The 25,362-nt window shown below is 36.0% G+C and overlaps 1 protein-coding gene across 1 annotated transcript in view; it reads right to left on the reverse strand.

Moving 5' to 3' along the window:
* The window catches only part of LOC131433931 (uncharacterized), a 55,703-nt gene that overhangs the window by 3,027 nt on the left and 27,314 nt on the right, over positions 1-25,362 (reverse strand). The window contains exons 6-7 of the mRNA XM_058600552.1: positions 10,115-10,281; positions 9,685-9,818 (exon numbers count right to left, since the gene is read on the reverse strand). Coding sequence (XP_058456535.1) covers positions 9,685-9,818; positions 10,115-10,281 — 301 coding nt within the window. The remainder of the gene's footprint in view (positions 1-9,684; positions 9,819-10,114; positions 10,282-25,362) is intronic.

Raw genomic sequence — 25,362 nt, forward strand, 5'->3', positions numbered from 1 at the left:
TCAGATAAAGGCATAGGCGAATTCAGAGATCAGAAATCTGGAAAACTTTTTTTTCTTGAATCTTTTGAATGTGGAAATTGAAATGTATGATTTAGCTAACGAAATTTTTAACACGTGGTTAAGGATTAAGACCATGAAGTATCATTTTGATGTTTTAATGACCCTTTTATAGGAAGATCATCTCCGCAACTATCTAGACCTAGATAGGTGTTAGTTCTTATTGTTACTCTCCCTACCGGCTTAACACCAGAAACAATGATTAGAAAGATCAGATTAATTGTGATGTTTACTGAAAAAAAATCAAGAATCTATGAAACATTTTTGCTGTATCAATTCAGTATATCAAAAGGTCTAATATTTATATTTTTGCCTTTCTCATGCAGAAAGGCTATACAATCACAGTGAAATCCGACTTTTGAACCGTGGTCCGGATGTCATATACCATTCGACTTAGTTTGATAAACTGAGCAAATATCTGTGTGTGTATGTATGTACGTGAGTATGTGACAAATAATGTCACTCGATTTTCTCAGAGATGGCTGAACCGATTTTCACAAACTTCGATTCGAATGAAAAGCATTATGATCAAATAGATCGCTATTGAATTTTATCCCGATCCGATCTTCATCCGACTTCCGGTTCCGGAATTAGAAGGCAATATGCTCCTCAACCGATTTTCACAAACTAGAATGCAAAGGAAAAGTCTTGAAATTCTTTAAAAAGTCCTCGAACAATTGATCCAGATCCGACTTTTACTCGCGGTTTTAAAGCACGACAAGTGAAAAATTTTCAATTTCATGAGAAATGCAAATTTTTAAATTTATAAAAATTCATCTAGTTCGCATACCTTGTTAGTTAGTGGATATATAAATTTATTTTGCGACTTCTAGTTCCCGGTTTCCGCTTCCGAACGCACCGGTAATAGTGGAGAAAAGCTTCATAACCGGAACACACTTCGATTTCTTAGCAACGGTTAAACCGATTTTCACAAATCATGATTCAAATTAAAGCTCTAATTGCATAGTGGTCCCATGGTCATGTCATAACACGCGTTTTGTTCATTTGTGCTTCAGGGGTTTGGAGCTTTCATGTCTTCAGCAGAATTTCTGTTTGATATATTCCGCTTCTTTTAATATAATCTAAATTGTCATTAATTCACCTACAAGTGAGTATTTGCATTACAATATTTTGCATATAATACGAAAAAGATTATTTGTGTTTTTAGAAAGTTTGTTGATCATATTTATGCATGAAAACATGCTAAAGACATGAACATTTAAAAATGCATTGGTGTCGAGATATGATCCATTGTTTATTAGAGACTCCCAAAATCAAGTTTTTCCATCATAACTTCGTTCAATGAATTTCTAGAATTTTTGAGTGTTCTACAAGTATTTTTTAATTATTAAAATACCTATTTTTGTCAAAGGTTGCATATGTTTAAGTTCACAAATTCAAAAGTTTTTGACCAATTTAATTACAAAATACTACATATTGAAATATCATCATCTCAAAAATATGAAAATATATAATTTCAACAAAGTTTGAAAGTATGGACAAACACTATTAGAAAAATGAGTAGCCACAACTTAAATTCGCTTAAATTTATATGAAAACACACTTAAAAAAACATGTTTCAACGTTTCCAACTTTTTAGTTTGTGAACTTAAACATATGTAAAATTTGACAAAAATAGGTATTTTGATAATTAAAATATAATTGTAGAACATTTAAAAATTCTAAAAATTCATTGAAAAAAGTTATGATGGAAAAACTTGATTTTGGAACTATCTAATAAACAATGCATCATATCTCGACACCAATGCATTTTAAAGTATACATGTCTTTGGCATGTTTTCATGTTTAAATATGATTTACAACTTTTCTATAGACATACATACTCTATCTCGTATTTTATGGAATTTTTTTTCAACTCACTTGTAAGCGAATTAATGATAACTTTGATTATATTAAAAGAAGTGGATTATATCAAACAGAAATTCTTCTGAAGACATGAAAGCTCTATAAATAACTCCTGAAGCACGCATAAAAAACGCGTGTTTTGACATGATTGAGATAACTGTTGCATTGCCTTAAAATGTACTGTGCAATTGAGAGCGCGATCTAAGGATTATATCGAAAATAAGCTATCCACAAATTTTTCTTTCAAATTATGATAAAAAACGATATTTTATTCAAACTAAAAATTGATCCGTTATTGTTCGAGGTTAAACTTGAGTATAATGAAAACCGAATAAAATTTATGTTATTCCTTCAAGAATTTTCGAACTTTTGATCGAACGCTCTTCATCAAGTTCCGGACAAGTATTGCATCGCATGTTTTGGACGCTTGAGACCAAATTTTTTTGAACTCCTGCATGTTCCCAGCTGCCTTACCAGTCTTCTTGAAGACCCTCTTCACGATTGCCCAGTAACGTTCGATGGATCGAAGCTGAGGGCAATTTGGTGGATTGATATATTTTTCAACGAAATTTATACCTTTTTCCACAAGCCAATTGAGAGTGGTTTTGGCATAGTGAGCCGACGCTAAATCCTGCCAAAACAGTGGAGGTGTACTATGCTTCTTATATAATGGCAGCAATCTCTCCTGGAGACACTCAGATCGATAGATTTCTGCATTTATAGTTCCGGTAGTGTAAAAAATTGTTGACTTCAACCCACAGGAACATATTGCTTGCCATACCAGCATCTTTCGACCGAGTTTCTCTACTTGAATCGACCTGTCCGCATCATTCACATCTTCCGCAACAACGACAGTCAAGCATTGTGGACCTGAAAGGATTTTTGAGTCCTCCTTTACATAAGTCCCATCGTCCCATGCTGCTCGCTTCTTCTGTTCTACACTTTGTTTCGAGATTTTCTGCTTCTTGTAGGTCTTCAGGTGATTTCGCCTCTTGATATGCTGGATCATTCCGGCACTCGTTCCTGCTTTTTTGGCCAAATCACGTATTGACATTGATATTTTCTTCAAGGCTAGAGATACCACTTTCTGGACTAATTTCGGGTTGGAAAAACCGGGTTTTCTGCCTCTTCCTGGTAGCTCATCCAACGAATAGTGTTCTCCAAACATATTAATGAACGTTTTACCACTGGAATTATGAATTCCAAACCGCTTTGCCAATTTTCGCATAGTAATTCCCTTTTTTTTTTTTTTCATAAATACGTTTATTTCTTAAGGCAGTTTACATAAGTTTTTCTTCGCCGTAGCATCACTTTTACATAATATTCTTATCCTAATTTAATCCTAACATAGTCACAACGTTTTGCATTTATTAAAACATATTCTCTTATTACTTAAATATCATCTTAGGTAACTCGTCATTAATTATGAAATCTACTCGGAAATATTATTTGAACCAAACGATTAACTTCTATAAATTATAAAATAAGCTGTTATTTTCAGACATTTTGTTAATAATTTCATAAACTGTTTCGAGTTTGTTTGTATCATTACATTATTTTTATTCTAATTTAGCTATTGGTTGAACTCATGGACGCAGCTGGGATCAGAACTAAGTCTTGAAAGGGGCCTTTATTAAATTGAAACTCCAGTTTTCTTTATGAAATGATAAATAAGTTTCATGTATGAAAGGTCACGACAAGCAAGAATGTCTCGAACTGGGATATTGGATAGTCTACCTTGGGTACGCAAAGAATTTATTAGTTGAGATCTGACATCACGATACTCCACGCATGTCCAAACGACATGATCAATATCTCGATAACCTTCGCCACAAGCACAATGATTAGTCTCGGAGAGCCCAATTCGAAGGAGATGTGCATCTAACGTGTAGTGATTGGACATGAGTCTGGACATCACACGAATGAAATCTCTACACACATCCAGTCCCCTGAACCATGCCTTTGTCGATATTTTCGGAATAATTGAGTGCATCCACCGACCCAGATCATCTTTATCCCAAGAAGCTTGCCAGCTGGCAAGTGTTCTTTGGCGAGACGAGCTATAGAATTCGTTGAAAGCAATTGGTCTCTCATAAATTTCACCCTCAATAGCACCACGTTTGGCTAAAATATCGGCTCTTTCATTGCCAGGAATGGAGCAATGAGCCGGGACCCAGACTATAGTGATTAGATAATTATTGTTCAATATGTCGTTCAGGCACTGTTTTATTTTGCCCAGGAAAAACGGTTCAGTCTTGCCAGTCATGTTTGAGCGAATGGCTTCAATTGCACTCAGACTATCTGTGAAGAGGAAATAATGGTTTGGAGATAATGTGACGATTACACTCAAACTATAATGAACTGCTGCTAACTCTGCTATATAAACAGATGCAGGTTCTTGAAGCCTAAATGAGGCCGAAACATTATTGTTGAACATACCAAACCCTGTCGCTTCTTCAATTCGCGATCCGTCCGTGTAAAACATTTTCTCAGAGTCAATATGCCTGAACTTACTTGAAAATATTTTTGGGATTTCCGTCGAACGTAGATGATCCGGGATTCCACGCACTTCGCGCTGCATGGATGTATCGAAAAATAAAGTTGAGTCAGGGACATTTAGGAGGCTGACACGGATAGGAATATATCTTGGAGGGTTGATTTCCTGTGACATATGGTTAAAATATACTGTCATGAATTTTGTTTGAGATCGAAGCTCGACTAGTCGTTCGAAATTATTAATTACCATGGGATTCAGCACCTCACATCTTATTAGCAGGCGTGATGAAAGCTCCCAAAATCGATCTTTTAATGGAAGAACTCCCGCCAGAACTTCAAGACTCATTGTATGTGTCGAATGCATGCACCCTAAAGCAATTCGCAAACAACGATACTGAATTCGCTCCAGTTTGATAATATGAGAGTTTGCAGCGGAACGAAAGCAAACGCATCCATATTCCATCACTGAAAGTATCGTTGTCTGATACAATTTTATTAGATCTTCCGGATGAGCACCCCACCAAGATCCTGTTATTGTTCGAAGAAAATTTACTCTTTGTTGGCATTTTGTTATCAGAAACCTAATGTGTCCTCCCCACGTGCATTTGGAATCGAACCACACCCCGAGGTATTTAAAAGTTAAAACCTGTTGGATCATTCTTCCCATCATATGGAGCTGAAGCTGCGCGGGATCATGCTTTCTTGAAAAGACGACTAACTCTGTTTTCTCCGCAGAGAATTCGATACCAAGATGAACAGCCCAATCGGACAAGTTATCTAAGGTATCTTGCAATGGTTTATGCAGATCAATAGCTTTGGGTCCAGTAACTGAAACCACGCCATCATCTGCCAATTGTCTTAGTGTACATGGGGTTACTAGACAGCTGTCAATGTCATTTACGTAAAAATTATAGAGGAGCGGACTGAGGCATGAGCCTTGCGGGAGACCCATGTAACTATTTCTGAGTGTTGCCAAATCGCCATGTGAAAAATGCATGTGTTTCTCTGACAAAAGGTTGTGCAAATAATTATTTATAACCACTGGGAGTCCATTTTGGTGAAGCTTGTCTGAAAGAACATCAATGGAAACTGAATCAAATGCTCCTTTAATGTCTAAAAATACAGATGCCATTTGTTGCTTTTGAGCGAAGGCAATTTGGATGTCAGACGAAAGTAATGCAAGGCAATCATTCGTCCCTTTATTTCTACGGAAGCCAAACTGAGTATCTGACAACAAACCGTTCGTCTCGACCCAAGTGTCGAGACGTCGTAGAATAATTTTTTCGAACAATTTTCTGATGCAGGACAACATTGCAATGGGTCTACATGAGTTGTGATTGAAAGCTGGTTTCCCCGGTTTTTGAATGGCGATAACTTTCACTTGTCTCCAGTCAGGTGGAACAATATTTTGCTCAAGAAACTTGTTGAACAATTCCAACAAACGTCTTTTTGCGAGGTTGGGCAGATTCTTCACCAAGTTGAATTTAATTCTGTCCAACCCTGGAGCGTTATTGTTACAAGACAAGAGTGCTATAGAAAATTCCATCATTGAAAATGGGTTATTAATAAAACCATTATTTGGAGGAGATTCCCGTATAATGCTCTGCGTAGGAACAGAATCTGGGCAAACTTTCCTAGCAAAGTCAAATATCCATCGGTTCGAGTATTCATCACTCTCATTGCCCACGTTACGATTCCTCATTCGTCTGGCCGTGTTCCAAAGAGTGCTCATTGAGGTATCTCTTGACAAACCTTCGACAAAATGTCTCCAATAGCTACATTTTTTGGCTCGAAGTATGCTCTTGTACTTGGTTTCTAAAACCATAAGTTTTTCAAAATTCTGAGGAGTTCCTCCTCCCCGTTTTAGAAACGTCTTGCAAGCATTTTGTTTTGCGAGTTTAGCCTCTGAGCACTCTTTGTCCCACCAGGGGTTGGGAGGCCTTCTGTTAGTCGTTGGCCCAGGAAAGCGTTTAGTTTGGGATTGTTCTGCTGCCTCCAGAATCGAACAAATGAGGAAGTCATATTCTTCAAGTGGAGGGAGCTCTTCCATTGAATTCAAAATACTAGAGATACTACTTTGGTATTTAATCCAGTCGATATTTTTTGTCAAATCATATGGAATACTAGCGGAGGTAGCAATGCAATTGCTACTGCTAATTGAGATGATGATTGGTAAATGATCGCTACCGTGTAAATCAGGCAGTATTTTCCAGGTGCAATCTAGTCGAATTGATGTTGAGCAAAGAGATAGATCTAATGCACTTGGGCGTGCCGGAGGTCTTGGGATCCGTGTCATGCTACCCATATTTAATACCGTCATGCTAAAATTGTCACAAATGTTTTGTATTAAAGATGATCTGCTATCATTGTAAACGGAACCCCACATAATACCGTGCGAATTTAAATCCCCCAGAATCAATCGTGGTGCAGGAAGGGCTTCAACCATTTCATTAAGCTGTTGCTGTCCAACTTGTGCTTTTGGAGGAATATAAACCGAAGCTATGCAAATATCTTTGCCTTTAATGTTTATTTGGCAAGCAACAACTTCTATACTAGAAGTTGAAGGGATGTTTAATCTATAAAAGGAATAGCATTTCTTAATTCCCAAAAGCACTCCACCATACGGAGAGTCTCTATCGAGACGTATAATGTTAAAATCATTAAAATTTAAAGCTATGTTTGAAGTAAGCCATGTTTCGCATAAAGCAAATACATCACATTTTTGACTATGCAATAATATTTTAAATGAATCAAGTTTTGGCATGATGCTTCGACAATTCCACTGCAGGACAGTGATTGTATCATTTGCGACGGGTGATAAATTATCCATCAAAAGATACAAAACCTGAGACAATTGGCCATTGAGCTGATAACTGCTTCAAAAAGGTTCTAGCTATTGGAAGGAATGCCATTATGAGGGTCTTTAAGGGTTCAGATATATTGAATGCTGAGAAAATCCATTCAACAATTTCCGAAAACTTCAGTAATCCTGTTGGTGGCTGTGAAATGGAGCCCACTGGATTATTATCTTTTTCTGTACTATATCCTGGATTGGTTTGTGAATTTGACAAACCAGGAGGCACAGTCTTTGGTTTTGACTTTTTTTGTTTAACACGGGGATCTTTTTTTGAAGATGAAATTTTAGGTGTCTTTTTTGGTAATTTGGAGGAAGACTTCTTTCTCTTAACTGACCCTTGGGTAGTGATAAACGAATTACCTTCACTATTTTCGTCAGAGTCAGAGTCCTCTGGTTCCTCTAGATTTGAAAACCCGTTTTCGGTTTCCAAAGGAGGGACATCAATGACCGTTTTAAGCATTTCTGCATATGTGCGCTTAGACCGTGCTTTTAAAGAAAGCTTAATTTTGTCTTTGTGCACTTTAAATGCAGTGCATACTGAAATATCATCATGAGGACTATTCCCACAATAAATACATTTTTCAATTTCCTTGTTGCAATCATTATCTTTATGAGGCCCTTCACACTTAATACATTTTGGTTTATTACTACAGTAAGTAGCTGTGTGGCCGAATTTTTTGCAGTTCGTACAATTCATTACATTTGGAACAAAGAGCCGAACAGGGAGGCGAATTTTATCGACATAGACATGGGACGGCAACGCAGACCCGGCAAATGTCACTCGAAACGAGTCTGATGGGCGATAAACTTTTTTTTCCTCTTCATGAACTACTGAGTACAGTTGTTTGCACTCCAGTATTTTCACACCCTCAAGCATAGAGTTCTTGAAACGACCAACACCATGCTTGAGTAAATCATCTACCGAAAGACTCGCTTCGGTAACAACACCGTCAATTTCGACATCTTTGGAGGGTATGTAAACTTTATACTCTTTATTGAAATGTTCCGAAGAGACAATATCATTCGCGTGTTTCAAATTATTTACCACAACACGAATTTTATCGTTATTTACTTTTATGATCTCTTTGATTGAAGAGTATCGTGATGTCAAACCTTTATTAATTTGAAAAATGTTTAATGGCTTTGATATACGTCTAAAAAAGACTATCCAAGGCCCAGAAGAGCTCTCCTGATATTTTTTCGTTCGTGGGGGTATCGGATTCATGCTAGGATTTACGTCCATGGATTCATCCATTACATTAGAATTTTTAACTAAACTTTAAAATAAAATTTGAAACCAACACTACACAGTACTCAATCAAAAGGAAAAGAAAAAACTTCTACCTTGAAATTGTTGTCTATCTCCGTTGCACTGCCGTGTAGATCCTCGTTGCTCTAGATGTTCTTGTTGGATGTATCTGGACGTTGATACAATGCTGAAGCTCACTGTAGCGATAGAATATGATGTGATGCTACTGCTACCTGACATCCAGCACCACTCGAATTCCGATTTGCTTTCGTCTTCGCCAGCTGTAACCAGCGCAGGTCACCGGTGTATACCTGCGTGTTGTATGGCAGTGGAAAGACCGAGTTGTCTTGTCTCCTTCTTCCTTGTGCTCCGCACCGATATGCTTCTGCACCGAAGTGCCTTCGCACCGGTGTGCCTTTGCACTCTCCTGCTTCTATGTGCCTTTGCACTCTTCCTCTTCGATGTGCCTTTGCACTCTCCTGCTCAGCACTTGTGTCTGTATATTGCGGCCTGGGTAGAGTTTGGGAAACGCCCTTTGTTGTTTCCTTCACCAGCTTGGCCCAGCACTAGGGCTCTCTTATGCAGCACGACTATACGTTTTAACGGCTGCTGCCAACAGGTCTCTACCTGTAGTTCAACCGTTGTCGTATTTAACGCGTGTAAACCAACCAGCGTTATTAAACTGTACGCTTCTATACACAACCTTCTCGGTTGAACGGCTATTACTGAATGAGTAATTCCCTTCTCACTTAGCCATGTGTCCAGAACCTTAATTTTCACTTCCTTTTCAATACGCGACATTTTGAAAACGCGGAATTTCAACCGCACAAACAAGTAAACATACGAAAGCTAACAGCCAAACACACAGCATGCTGTGATCTGAACATGAAAAACATCACAAATGCATGCGTACAACACGAATGTATCTGGATAGCTTATTTTCGATACACTCCTTATGAGAATTCACTAATGGAACATTAACAAAATTTTGTTCAATAAGAAAGGAATAATTAAACAAAAAGTTTTTGGTATCTGCATTGATTTCGGAAGCAAAATTTACAGAATTCAATAATCGGACTATTTTCTGTCACCCATTTATTGGTTATGTTTTAGATATAAGATGACTTAAACAAATCAAAAGATCATGTCTAGTACTTACTTTACATCAATTTCGTTAAACTTATTCTGCTCGGCGAATTCGGCTTCTGGTTTGCACATGAAATATGGTACACAGGTACACTTGTCACCTTGAGCGGTGATTAACGTCATTGGTGAGAGTGTCGGTGAGTTTGGCTGTTACGATGCCGCGAATGATAACCGAAAAAGAAACAAAACATCAAATTTGAACTGCATTTCCATCAATAACGCATATGTAATTTGAGAGCGGTTGTAAACTAGCACACCTTTGAAAAAGTTATACTAAACATGCTACGAAATGGCAATAATAAAAATCGAGTACTTGACATTAAAAGCGATACAAATTCTAAATTTTATATTTGAATTTCAAAACATTGATGTAACATTTCTTTTTTTTTTGTTATTGTTAAAACTGAACTCAAGTATGATCAAAATTCCATCGTTTTACTTACGCCAAAAGGGTCTGGGGTGACAGCTCCATCAACGCCGGCCCGGTTTGCAAAATCCAGAATTGACGTTTCATTCTCGGGGAAATAGATTTTGTCGATAGGTGAATTGGCGCCGACCGCCGCAACGGCAATTGCAGCTACCAGCAGTGAAATCCTCTTCATTAAAAGTACTGCAAGAAGACAAAATGCAACTCGTATACATGCCCTTGAACGGTTCGGCGAGCAAAACAAATTCTTGTCAGACCGTAGAACGATCGAAGCTAGTGAGATTTCAACCACACTCAAAATATTGACTAGATAGGCTAATCTTGTTCCATTTATGGCCTGAGCATTAACAGTGATAGAACATTTTCATAGAGATTAATATTCTTTAAAAAAAAAAACAAACATTTCATAAAACTGATCGAAACGATATCGGGTACATTACTTCAGCATTGTCGAACCACTAACAATAAATATGGTAACAAGTCGCAGTGACAGCGTATTCAAACAAGAAATCAAATGAACTTTTTATTACATAATTCTATGAACGACCGTAATAAAAGAAATTGAGCTATCTCAAAACAGTAAAACATATAAAAATCAACTCACAACGATGGTAACGAAACTCACAAATTCAGAAAATCGTAAAACAAATAATCAACAACAAACACCTTTCCAGACTGCACTTTGCTAAAGCCGATCGCGTACTGACCGCGCGTGAGAGCAGTCATTCGAAACAAGTAGTCTTCGGATCATTAAAGTAATGGATCATCCGAAGCGGACGCTACAGGCCGCTTGACCGACATACATTGCATATATATTCTCGAGTCAACGAAATGTACCTTTGAAAATTTCGTGTCGGTAGGTATATTTTAAAGAGAGCATCATTTGTGGTTTTCCATTGCGGTTTCATTGATGTAGTAGTATGTGTACAAGGTGAAGGAGACTCCCAAGAATAATAACAAATCAGCTGAATGTATCAACCGGTTTTTTTAGTTTACCGGGGGAACTCCAAGAAAACAAGCTAGAATCAATAAAGCATCTCAATGCGTACGTACCGTAAATGGGAAATATACTTTCGAATACATGAATACTATAGAAATATGTGCACTGATTTCACAGGTAATCGCGATAAAAATGTTCTTTTGGTATGAAAAATAGAGTCCAGTGATCATCACATTTTAGTGATTGTGAAATTGTGTTAACAATGTCATCTCCATTTATATCGTAAAATCATCACAATTGTTTTATTTGCTTATTTATAGCCTTTTAATCTCGTGAATTTTTAGTCTAGCGAAAGATTGTGGAGAAAAAAACATACATTCTACAAAAATAAAGTTTCAGACAATAACTATTTCAAAACCTGTTTTAATCAACCTAGTGGTGTAATGAAGCCTTTCTCATATCTCATATATAAATGTGTGGTATTCTTCAAAATAATTTTCTTTGATTCTTAAAAAACAAATAAGGTTTGTCCATAAACTAGTATAACCTACAGAGTGAAACAGTACTCAGGTCGGTACTGGAGGTACTGGAATCTGGGAACCGGTATAATCGAAGTTAGTTCGAGAAAAGTGACTGGGATCCATTTTTGAGTCTATGGCTACAATCTTCGATCATTCATCAAAAACCCAAGAACAAGGAAAGCCAAAATAATGTTTGGCCGCCTACCGACCATAACTACCGGTTGGAATAGTTAGAAATTATTTTACTTTTTATTTCCGGTGCTTCCGGAATGAGAAACGGAGAACCAGCATAGCCGGAATCGGGTTGTTTGGTTGTCTATTGACAATGGCTACCGATCGGAATAGTTCCGAGACAAGTTAAGATATTTTTTTACGTGTTTGGTTTCGCCGCTTCAAGTGACGGTATCCAATTTTTAACACATTTCACCCTATAATTCCGGAACCGAAAGTCGGATCCGGATAAAATTCGGAAGTTTTGTATGAGACTATAAGACCTTTGAATCTAAGTTTGTTGAAATCGGTCACGCCATCTCTGAGAAAAGTGAGGAAGTAATTTGAAATAAGAATTTTTTCTCTAACCACTGTAGCTCCGGAACCGGAAGTCGAATCAAAATAAAACTCAGGAACTTTGTATAGGACAATTGTAACTTTTATTTAAATCAAAGTTTGTAAGAATCGGTTTAGCCGTCTCTGAGAAAAGTAAGTGCACTTATTTTCATTATTTTTTGCACATATCACCCTATAATTCCGGAACCGAAAGTAGGATTCGAATAAAATTCAGGAACTTTGTGTGGAGCTACAAGACCTTTCACTTAAATCTGAGTTCATGAAAATCGGTTCAGCCATCTCCGAGAAAAGTGAGTGTAAAAAATGTTACATACATACATACACACACACATACACAACTGAGTCGAATGGTATATGACACTCGGCCCTCCGGGTCTCAGTTCAAAAGTCGGTTTTCACAGTGATTGCATAACCTTTCTATATGAGAAAGGTAAAAAGTATTATTTGATTGCAGATCTCACTTTAACTAATGAATTAAATATAAGAGATGCATTACGCAGCTAAATTGACTATTATTACTTTATCTAGCAGATTAAAAATTAAAATGACACACACACATACTAACTCACAAAACTAAAACCGATTATTCAATTTTCTTGAAATTTCCAGGGCATGAATGAGTTATGTTCTACATAATTAGATTTATTTGATTTCATCCCCCATCCCGAATGCCCGCATCATCCTTTTAATTCCACGAAACCAAATTTGTACAACCGATTTCCCCAGTATTTAAAATGTTTTTTCACCATTTTTTTCAATTCCAGCTCAGTGTGATAAGTTTTTGGTTGTTGTGAGTTTCAATTTATTCAAAATTGTCTAGATTGGATGAAGTTCCGGTGAATTTCACAGGCTTATATCTTCTGGTACCAAATTGATACCGTTGGCTCGATACCACTCTTATACATTTCAATCGTGGTGGCTGGATGCTAGATCAGTCTAAAACAAAAAAAAAACAAAAAACTCTTCTTTGAACACACTCTTGTTTAGATCGCACCGTTCATTGTTCCGAAAGTGTTGAGGAGAACGCTTAAATAATCACATTTTCAAACCGTCCGTGCGCTCTCATGATGTGTGCACACTTTATATAACAGTGGTGTATATGTGTGAAAGAGAAGAGCTCTTATTGATGTTGTCAGTGCGAGGGGAGAAATTATACTTGCTCTTCGTCAAATAGTGAAATGTATGAGATATTGAAATATATGAGCGATTGTACGACTAGTGTTACGATTATATTTATGTAATAACTTGAAATGAAGCCCTACTTCCTGGAATACAATAAATAAATTCCGTATTAAAAAGTCATTTACAAGACTCCAAATACACTAACGGTTTTTTTTAGGACCGGTAGGAACTTATTTAGAAAACGGTTTTAAACTGTCGCTTTAAATGCTACAATACAAACGCAATGGTCCTTTTCAGGAATTCAAAATCTTAAACGGTCAAACGGTATCAAATCACATTTTAAATGCTACGTCACTCTCGCAGCTATGTCTCTGGCATTACTTACTCCAAGTTTTTTTCCGTGAAGTTTTTTGTTTTCGACGACATAACTGGAACTACTATATGAAAAGTTATGAAGCTTGACAGATGATAACAATACACCATACATGATAACAATACACCACATGTATACGCTCGTATATTTTTTTATTGACGAAAAACAGTATATTTTGCGTAAAAATAAAGAATACAGTACATTGACTTTGGAAAACAACAGTACATTTGGCAGTACGTATTCAATCTAACAATAGTGAATAAGAAACAAAAGCAAATAATTATCAGACGATTTAAATATAAACTAAAAAAATGCACGAAAAGATCACCAAATAGTTTTTGTGTTTACTTCAGTTATTGTTTTTTAGGAAACGGATAGTTTTATCTTTTCGGTGAAGACAATTTTATTTTGTTTTAAATCAACAGAATTTAACAAAATTGTTGTGACGCGCTCTGAACAAGAATTAATTATAAAGAAACCATGATGAAAAAGATAAAACGAGAAAAGTCATTTCGCCGAAAACCATTTTGCCAGAAGCCATTTCGGCGAAAGTCGTTCCGCCGAATAGGTCATTTTGCCGAAAGTCGTTTCGCCGAAAGTGTATTTTCACTGAAAGATCTGACAGCACACGATCCAAAACGATGTGGCGAAGCCGCTTCAGATATTTTTCCATTTGCACTCAGAAAATGGAAAATACCACAAACATTTACGTGGTAGATACTAGGGATGTGCGATACCGAGTCGATACTTTGATGTATCGACACTTTCTTTCAAGAATCGGGTATTTTTGGTATCGATATCTCATTAGAGCGATACTGTTAGTATCGATAATTTTGGTTTCGATACTTACAGTATCGCAACGAATTAAAATCAATTCCCAGTGCTGCTGATAGAGCGAGAACTCAGGGCATGAAGCACATTCTCGAGCGAGTGCGAGACGTACTCTATCTCACTCGCACTCCTCCGCGCACGCTTATGAGTTACTCACAAAAAGGTGCATTTGAAACATGAGTCATGTTTTTTCTTGGGTACGATGAGTGAGAGTCAGTAGGAGTAAACACTCACTGCTAGTTGGTTACTACTGCGAGTCAGCTCGCTCCGTACTAACTCCAAAAGAGAGCCCCATCAATATACACGAAATGGAAGCACTCCTTCAGTACGTTAGCAGTGTGGTGCACAGGTTAGTTTTCATTTCACTAAATCGAAATGTACACGGAAAAGCCAGTGATCGCAAAACAACTAAAATATTAGTTGTTTTTCTGATTTGATTGGTTAAAATTTGGTACAACTAATCGACTGTTGTTTTAACTAATCTGTCATTTTCGATTTATCGTGCTGGCAGCTTAGCAATGACACCCAACAAAGACACGCACCACAAACAAGTAATGAAACGTTTCAGTTGAGCAAAGCCAAACACCCTGAGCGAACAATGAAACGTTTCAATGAGATGTCACTCGTGCAATTGAGCAAAAACACAATCCCAGCAAAGTTACTTGTATGCATGAAAGAAAAAAAAGTGTCAGTTTTTCAACCAATTATTTTTTTTTCATATCGTTTATTTATACCCGGCTTTAACCAAGTTGCGGTCGTTCGCCGGGTTAGCTAAACCAATTATTCAGTTATTTGAACTTAAGACGCCAATTGCAATTAGGGATGTCGGAAATTTCGAATTACTCGATTATTCAATAATCGAGTATAATTTTGAAAATAATCGATTGAAATTTATTCGATTATCTGAGTTATTAATCGATTACTCGATTATTCATTCGATTATTACTATGGGAGTTTTTAAATTATTCGATTAGCTCAATAATCGAATATTTTTTTTTTATATATCGTTTATTTATACCCGGCTTTAACCAAGTTATAATCGAATATTAGTTTTAAGCTATTCGATTAAATATTACTCGATTATCTGGGTTATTAATCGATTACTCGATTAATCGATCGATATTACGACATCCCTAATTGCAATAAATATTTTTTACTGTTAGCCTCTCCGGGGGGCAGCTAATTGTCCACTGCTTCAACAACGAAATTTTACCTAATTAACTGCTTATATCTTTATCAATAAACTCACAAAGGATATAGAAATGAACCGAAAGATTACAATTCTCTAAAGGGAACTCACCAGAAAAATGATCACAGGGAATTAGGAAATTTTTCCTTCACTTGCAGAATGGCTCGCTGGTAAACCTAATGCTACAGATACACATTCAAGAAAATACACATAGTACCATTTCACTTTAGCAGCAAATTTTTAAGCGTTAAGCAGTGCTGTAGTTGCGGTTAGTCACAGTTAGTCAGTGACTAACCAGCTCTTGAAACTGCAACCGAAAAAAATTTTTTTTAAAATTTTGCAATTACTGATTCAAGTAACCTGAAGGGTGCAAAAGAAATAATAATACAATTGAAAAAGGTGATTGCTCCCAGGGCGCAGGGTGAAAGTAATCTTGATTATAGTAAAATATCCTTCTGAGGGCGCAAATCATTATTTATTTTCAATCTAAATAAATAACATATTGTATGGATAATTTGGAAGGGCGCCTTGGAAATGATTTTAAAGCGCAGATTCACGGTAGGAGAATTGGAAAAGGCGCCCACATAATTGCTTCCAGGGCGCAGGATGAATGTAATCTTGATTATAGTAAAATATCCTTCTGAAGGCGCAAATCAATATTTATTTTCAATCTAAATAAATAACATCTTGTATGGATCATTAGTAAGGGCGCCTTTGAAATGATTCCAGGGCGCAGACTCACGGTAGGAGAATTTAAAAAAGGCACCCACATAATTGCTCCCAGGGCACAGGATGAAAGTAATCTTGATTATAGTAAAATATCCTTCTGAGGGTGCAAATCAATATTTATTTTCAATCTAAATAAATAACATCTTGTATGGATCATTAGTAAGGGCGCCTTTGAAATGATTCCAGGGCGCAGACTCACGGTAGGAGAATTTGAAAATGCACCCACATAATTGCTTCCAGGGCGCAGGATGAATGTAATCTTGATTATAGTAAAATATCCTTCTGAGGGCGCAAATCATCATTTATTTTCAATCTAAATAGATATCATCTTGTAAGGATAATTTGGAAGGGCGCCTTGGAAATGATTCCAGGGCGCAGGATGAAAGTAATCTTGATTATAGTAAAATATCCTTCTGAGGGCGCAAATCAATATTTATTTTCAATCTAAATAAATAACATCTTGTATGGATCATTAGTAAGGGCGCCTTTGAAATGATTCCAGGGCGCAGACTCACGGTAGGAGAATTTGAAAATGCACCCACATAATTGCTCCCAGGGCACAGAATGAAAGTAATCTTGATTATAGTAAAATATCCCTTTTGAGGGCGCAAATCAATATTTATTTTCAATCTAAATAAATAACATCTTGTATGGATAATTTGGAAGGGCGTTTTGGGAATGATTCCAGGGCGCAGACTCACGGTAGGAGAATTGGAAAAAGCGCCCACATAAATGCTTCCAGGGCGCAGGATGAAAGTAATCTTGATTATAGTAAAATATCCTTCTGAGGGTGCAAATCAATATTTATTTTCAATCTAAATAAATAATACCTTGTATGGATAATTTGGAAGGGTGCCTTGGAAATTATTCCAGGGCGCAGACTCACGGTAGGAGAATTGAAAAAGGCGCCCACATAATTGCTTCCAGGGCGCAGGATAAAAGTAATCTTGATTATAGTAAAATATCCTTCTGAGGGCGCAAATCATCATTTATTTTCATTCTAAATAGATATCATCTTGTAAGGATAATTTGGAAGGGCGCCTTGGAAATGACTCCAGGGCGCAGCATGAAAGTAATCTTGATTATAGTAAAATATCCTTCTGAGGGCGCAAATCATTATTAATTTCAATCTAAATAAATAACATCTTGTATGGATAATTTGGAAAGGCGCCTTGGAAATGATTTCAGGGCGCAGGATGAAAGTAATCTTGATTATAGTAAAATATCCTTCTGAGGACGCAAATCATTATTTATTTTCAATCTAAATAAATAACATCTTGTATGGATAATTTGGAAGGGCGTTTTGGGAATGATTCCAGGGCGCAGACTCACGGTAGGAGAATTGATAAAAGGCTCCCACATAATTTCTTCCAGGGCGCAGGATGAAAGTAATCTTGATTATAGTAAAATATCCTTCTGAGGGCGCAAATCAATATTTATTTTCAATCTAAATAAATAACATCTTGTATGGATAATTTGGAAGGGCGTTTTGGGAACGATTCCAGGGCGCAGACTTACGGTAGGAGAATTGGAAAAGGCGCCCACATAATTGCTTCCAGGGCGCAGGATGAAAGTAATCTTGATTATAGTAAAATATACTTCTAATGGCGCAAATAATTATTTATTTTCAATCCAAATAAATAACATCTTGTAATGATAATTTGGAAGAGCGCAATAGGAATTATTCTAGGGCGCAGAATCACGGTAAGAGAATTGAAAAGGGAGCCCATATCATTGATTCCAGGGCGCAGGATGAAAGTATTTTAAATACATTAAATAATTGTAGTGAGGGCGCAAATTATAACTTATTTTCCAGCTAAAAAAAATCTTGTAAGGATAATTTGGATGGGCGCCTTAGGAATAGTTTTCACGCTAAATAAATAACAATTTGTAAAGATAATTTGGAAGGACGATTTAGGAATGATTCCAGGGTGCAGGGTGGAAGTATTTTAAAATACATCAAATGATCCAACTGAGGGCGCAAATCGCTATCTATTTTCAAGCGAAAACAAATCTTGTACGCCTAATTTGGAAGGATGCCTTAGGAATGTTTTAAGGGCGCACGAATCATGGTAGGAGAATTAAAAAGGGTGCTCTTAAAACTTATTTGGGCGTATGGTGGAAATCTTTTTAAATACTGTATATAATTCTACTGAGGCGCAAATCATTATTTATTTTCAAGCTAAATATATAGCATAAGTAAGGAGTGCCTCAGGATTGACATCAGGGTGCAGAACGAATTTTTTTACCTTATACTACAAAGCTTTCGAAAGCATAAATGGAGCGCAAATTATTTCTTTGTTTGTGAGTTCTATAAATAGAATCTCGGGAGGAAGCAATGCACAAGTCAGCTTTGAGCAGTGCTGCCTTAACAACAATTTTTCTAACAGTTATTATATTCAAACATAAAATATACTAGCATTTATAACTGTTTGTAATCTTCATTAACAGCTTTTAATAGTTTTAAGTTGACTTTATTGAAAAATTTGACAATAATGAAGTTTTGAATAAGAAATGATGAATTTCAATAATTTTGAACGAGATGAATTTATATAAATATTGGCATCTTTTCTTAAAACTCAGCCTTGTATAATGGAAGGTCGGTATAGTAGAATTAATTACCACATGAATTCAACTGATGGGGGTTTCATTAGTATTTTCCAATTTCTTATATGCTTCTGAGATGAGACTTTTTGAAATTTTATCATTTTGATCAAAGACCTACTCAATACATAGTGAAGTAGTTCACCATTCGATAACATGAACAAAAGCATTAAATTCACTTGTGAAGAAGCAAATAATAGCAGACATTTTCATCATGAGGAAGACGGAAAACTTATTCTTTTTGATATATAGAAAGCTAACTAATACGGAAAGTATTATACGTTATACTTCTAATCTTTCTCATCAGCATAAAATGGCAGCTTTTCACCATGATTCATTGAATGCATAACCTAGCTCATGGAGCAAATGCGGCAAGAAACGAAAAAAAATACATTCTCGATATTGGAAAGCTCAATTCGAAGCAATTAATTCAAAAAAATTTTGATGAAAAGAAATACTGTTGAAAAACAATCACTTCCTACTTCAACCCAACCATCAGAAAAATTAAAAATAGTTTTAATAGATTTCAGCCATGATATTACACATCTGCCCAAAACAAAACTAAAAGGTTTTGGTCTGGATTTGGTATTCCGTAAGAATAATACTAGGATCTACATAAGACCATAGAGATACTTTGAATAAATCCGGATCATATAAACAAAGTGCACTTCGGAGAAATTAGATAAAGTTATCATTCCATTAAAATTATATGTTAAACATCTAACCGATGGAAACTAAACGTAGCTGAAAGTTTAAGAATATATGTAAATATAAACATTCCAATCTACCATTTATTTAAATGTAACTTATCAAAATGAGTTATCTGTAAGATGTAAAATGATACACCTGTACTAATACAACAGAGATAGCACCGCACTTTCCTCCCACTATTAGTATCTGTGTCTTTTACTATTTCGTGACATTAGTGGGAAATAGTTAGGAAATTTTTAATATTGTAGAAATAAATGGAATTTATTTTCTTAAAAAGCTATCCATTAAGCGCTAAAATAAACATTTTCTTCTGAATTTGATGTGATATTCGTATTTATCGGTTACTCAATTTGCTTAGTATTGGTCGCCTTAAAAGTTAAAAAATCAAAATCGAAAGCAGATAAATATTCCTATAATATCGAAAAACATACTGAAATCGAAAAGAGATATGGAATTTCTCTAGTTGATAACAAAACTTATTCTCAGTTTAATTTTACTGCCAAATAACAAAAACAAAATTGAAAAACATAATCAGTTATTGATCTGCTCTGACATTACTGAAAACACCGCGAACAAAGGCTAAAAATAGAATGGGCAACTGGGCAACTATCTATAATCTCATCCGGGAATTTACATTTTAGTGATTTTATTCGCAACAACGAAAAAGAATTCTGTGATGGATTCATACATAACTGGTTTCGAACTTCGGATCTCCCGATTTCAGAATATCTAACTCAATTAACGCTATAGACTATGATAGCCACTTAAAGACATCATGATTTTTTTCAATGATATGACAAGCTGTATTAATTCGAAAAGCTGTTTGCTGGTATTTTCTGTCAATGTATACTCGTTTGTGTACAAGACGCGTAGTACGAAATTGCATACATTTAGGCAATTTGACTAAAATGGAAAATAATCAATCGCCAAAATATTGATAATGAACTAGAGTAGACTGGATTATAATATTGTGCCGCGTATACGTTAGCTGTACCCAGCATGTATTAAATGACATTTTTATGAATAAAGTTGTCAGTAGATAGATTCTACCGGCATGAGCTCCATTCGTCGTTGCCATTAGGGTATGAATAGATACTGTATTTCATGGATAGTGAGACGTGCTTTTTGTTTTTCTCATTTTGAAAACTATGCAATAATTGCATCAACCATCTTCTAAAACGAGGTTCAGTTTCATAGGGTATCTGTACCCTAATTCATCTCAGGTTTACCACTAATTTAACATTTTAGGATCATTACTAATAATGATATCTGCTGTCTTTGATTAATATATTGCACTGTGGGGAAAAAGGATGAAAAACGCGACTTTACTCAATAATTTCATAGAAATCTTTGAAAATATTTTCAAAGTAGGTTTATCTTATGTAGAATTGACCGTAGAATCGATTGATGACAATTAGAATAGCCACAAAATTCACTGTCATGGCCGTTTTGCCCCAATTTTTTCTTTTTTCCTACCTCACTAACTGTAAAACCCTGAAAAATGTATTCGGCCAATGACTCCTGACATTTTTATTAGTTTTATAAATAGATTGCTGTTTGTCAGAACGATTGCAAAACACTGTTTTCTGTCTTACTCCAAATCATTTTCTTCAATCAATTATGTTAAACCAAGATAGTTCGATGTTACGCACATAGCCCTACAAATTAATTAACAGGTAGTTTCCATGATCCCATGAATCGTGCAACATCGTTCTACCCCAATTTTCCTTCAAACTTAATTTTAAGTTCAATTCTGATTTACGATCCTGAAGCAGAATCAATGCGACCTAGCCATAGTGGTCCATATTACTTAGAAAACTTCAGTGATCTAAGTACATACAATGGGAATAACAATACTAGTTCGTTTAACCCGTTTTACTACAATTAATTCCATAAATCGTACCATTAATTAAACTTTCTTTCACATTTCAAAAAAAGGCTTACTGCGGTTGATCAAAACCTACTGATATTGTGTAGAATACCATGAAAAGTAGATTACAAATAGATTCAATGACCGCACGAATCATGCTGTACCGTGTTACTCCAATTTATCCTATCAATATTGGTGTGAAACGGTATAACATGATTTTAATTTTAAGTTCTTTCTAGTTCTTCTTTTTTTTTGACTGATATAATTTTAATCAACCGCAATAAGAATGCGATAGTAATTTTAACCAATGATACGATTTATGAAATAAATTGGTGTAAAACGGATTAAAAGGGCTAGTACTACCAATCCTATTGTATGAACTTGGATTTCTGCAGTTTCCTACGTAATGTGAACCAATATTGGTAGATCGTATTGGATCTGGTTCTGGATTGTAGATTAAAAACGGTACAACGAGTTTCCTGCTGTCATTAAAACTATATGCCAATGATTTGTCAGACCTTTTTACATCAGAAACATTCTATTCGGTCTTCTGAAACTTCTTCTGTGATATGTTATATAGTTAAACTTTATTACAATCCAGTACAAAAAGAAGGGTGGGTAATGTCAGAGACATAACTGGATGACTTGAATAGGAATTAAACTGGTACACTCCCGAATATCAGTTAGTGAATCGATTATGTGAATTGTGCAAGCTTTCCCCTTCGTTACTAGAGTTTGAAACGATGCACTGCACTCAAGTACGGATTAGTTACATCAAACGTTCTGACATACAGTTCAATATTATGAAATAATTTATATAGTTCTTCATGATAAAAAAGGAGGACGTATACGTTCAACTTTTTTATTCAATACGAAAAATTTTGAAATTTATATTAATGCAAATATAATGAACATTAAAACATGTGACACTACCAAAATCCAAATAAAAAAGTCGAGAAAAAATGCGAAAATTTATCAATTAGAATCAATTAAACTGTAAACCTTCACTAAACTGGTTATATTCACTTCTGATTTGCATAGGTATTTCAACAGATAAGTATTTCTAATAGTCCTTTAGATAATATTTAAATCCATTAGAAGGGCTGATTTTGCGTAATATTCCCCATCGTTTTCCACTTATTTTGTTAGAATACAAACGATAAGCAGTAGGATGACGCAATCGATCTGCTTTGAAGGGATTAAATACTGAACGCCATTGATGAAATATCGAACTGAATTCTTGATACTTGAACCTGAACTGAACGAAATATATCAAGTATTATCGTTTTATACCTACCCAGGTACGAGAAAAACGTCATGACTTTTCTTTCGTTTATACCAAAAATTTCAGAACACTTTAATTTTGAATTATTTGTGATTATGTCATACAACTGAAAATGTTATCATAAATTGATGATGATATTTCTGATGGCATTTAGTAAAAATTATGTTGATACGTTAGATACAACAAGAGATACTCACGATTAAAAACTTATTACTCTCTCAGAGGGGAAATTTGTAAAAGGAGCCTTTTAGTCGACGACAAAAGGGACCTTGAGGTAAAATGAACATGATAGCATTTAGTGCGGTCCTTCTAAGTACGTAGAATCGATTTTACTGACCATTTTACACCAAAAAATGCTTTGTTGTCATCTGCCTCCAAAAAGTCGTAGCGTTTTTGATCCATTTTTCCCTACTGTGCATTGGTTCAAAGAATAAGAAGAAAATATATGCATTCTGCTCCGATTTTCACGTTTTCATAACAGAAGTATAGTTCATTTTCACACTAATTTTGATTGTTAGGGCTGCTTCGGCGAAGATATTGGCTCCGAATGCATCATATGTGTGCTAAAGACCGAGTAATCGGATAAATACTGTGATGTCCTGACTAATGAGACGACTATTGGTTCAACTGCCCTATATCATTTGAATTAGTCTAGATGGCAAAATGTTCGTGTAGGTGTGTGTCAAAATATTTGACAAATTTTTCACAATAATTGCTTGGCTAATTTGCATAAATTTCAATTCAAACGAAAAGTATTATAACAGTTTAACTGAAATTTCAATTGAATTTTATCTGAATCTTACAACGGATTTCGGGATAATAGGGTGATAAGTGTTAAATATTTCAATTTCCACGAATATTTTATTTGAAATTGACAGTGCAAAAATACGCAAAATCAATTTGCAGGTCTTGTTAGTTCATGGCTAAATACAATTCGTTGAAACAGCTGTTGCGTTCTTTGTTCTTTTATTTCTGATAAATTTCCTAACCAAGAAGACTTCCGGATCCGGAAATATAGGGTAAAGAGGATTAAAAATTTTATACCATCACTGAAAAAAGGGCGAAAATTTTCTAATTCCACCTCAAATTTTCTCCAATTGATAGTTTTTATCAGTCGGCTGCTCGGCCATCCATGGAAGTTGACCATCAATGTCAACTTCCCTCTCTGAGCAGCCTAGATAGCCGTGTAGTGTCGGTAGCGGTTTCCCAACTGGCTAAGAATAACGCTACGGTCCACCTGTACCGGTGGTATAAGTCCACCAAACAGGTAAGCCGTGTGGCATCCGGCGGAATTATTTTTTTACCAAGAATTGATCCACTGGTTTCCTGTTCCATGTCGTAAAAGGCCACAAAAATAGGAACTCCTAAGCCAAGGTGTATTTCCGTGCCGATGGCTGAATGGCTACAGGAGGTTAAACAATGCAGTCGTGAACGGAATAACTTGGGGTGTTCCCTTACTGTGTTAAGCGAAGCTCTGGCACAGTGGACGACTTCTTTCTTCGCAACTCGTGGGATTTAAATGATAATAACATTTAAAAAAATCCTTACATGGTTCGCTATAGGCGATTATAAGCCAATATATTTGGTTTCTTGTAGTTGTTGTACGGTTGGTGCTGGAGGTGGAATGTTCGTTACTCTAATTTATAATGGTTAGAGTGGCACAAATCAATCTTCAGCATAAACGTACAGCAACTATGAATCTATCCAGACTTCTTCAAGAAGGTAAAGCTTCTATAGCTTTGGTTCAAGAACCATATTTCCAAAAGGGAAACTTCTACGTTGGAAAATTGTTAAACCCAGTCTTTGTTGCCTTCAACAAGATCGGTATGACAAATCCACGTGAAATGCCTCGAGCATGCATACTTGCAAATAGTGCTCTCGATGTTTCTCTCATATCGGAGCTCACAACTCGGGATATTTGTGCTGTCACAGTTAGTATGACTATTGATGGCATAGACAGGAAATATGTCTATTGTTCGGCATATTTACCGCATAACCAACCTTCGCCAAGCGATGACTTCAAAAAGGTTGTATCATACTGCTGCAAGAGTGATATACCGCTTGTAATCGGCAGTGACATAAATGCTCACCATATCATTTGGGGCAGCACAGATATAAATTCGAGAGGCTCTGATATGATGGAATTCGTGAGCAGTACAAACCTGCACATAGTCAATGCAGGAAACCGCCCAACTTTTGCGAGATCTGGAAGAGAGGAGGTTTTGGACGTAACTCTCTGCTCTGATAGAATTGCGCATGAGTTGGTGAATTGGCTCGTCTCCGATGAGCTCGAACCTTCGTTGTCTGATCATAAGTACATATTCTTTGATCATTCAAACGTTAAATTTGATATTGTCACATATCGTAATCCCAAATCTACAAACTGGGACCTCTATGAAGAGGGCTTGGCGACTAGATTTTACGGGTACCAACCAACAATTGAAACCCCAATTGATTTGGAAAATGTTGTCGACGAGACAAATTCACTCATAGTTGCAGCATATGAAGAGGCTTGTCCACTT

Source organism: Malaya genurostris, chromosome 3, assembly GCF_030247185.1.
Source record: "Malaya genurostris strain Urasoe2022 chromosome 3, Malgen_1.1, whole genome shotgun sequence".
In the NCBI taxonomy this organism is placed as follows: domain Eukaryota; kingdom Metazoa; phylum Arthropoda; class Insecta; order Diptera; family Culicidae; genus Malaya; species Malaya genurostris.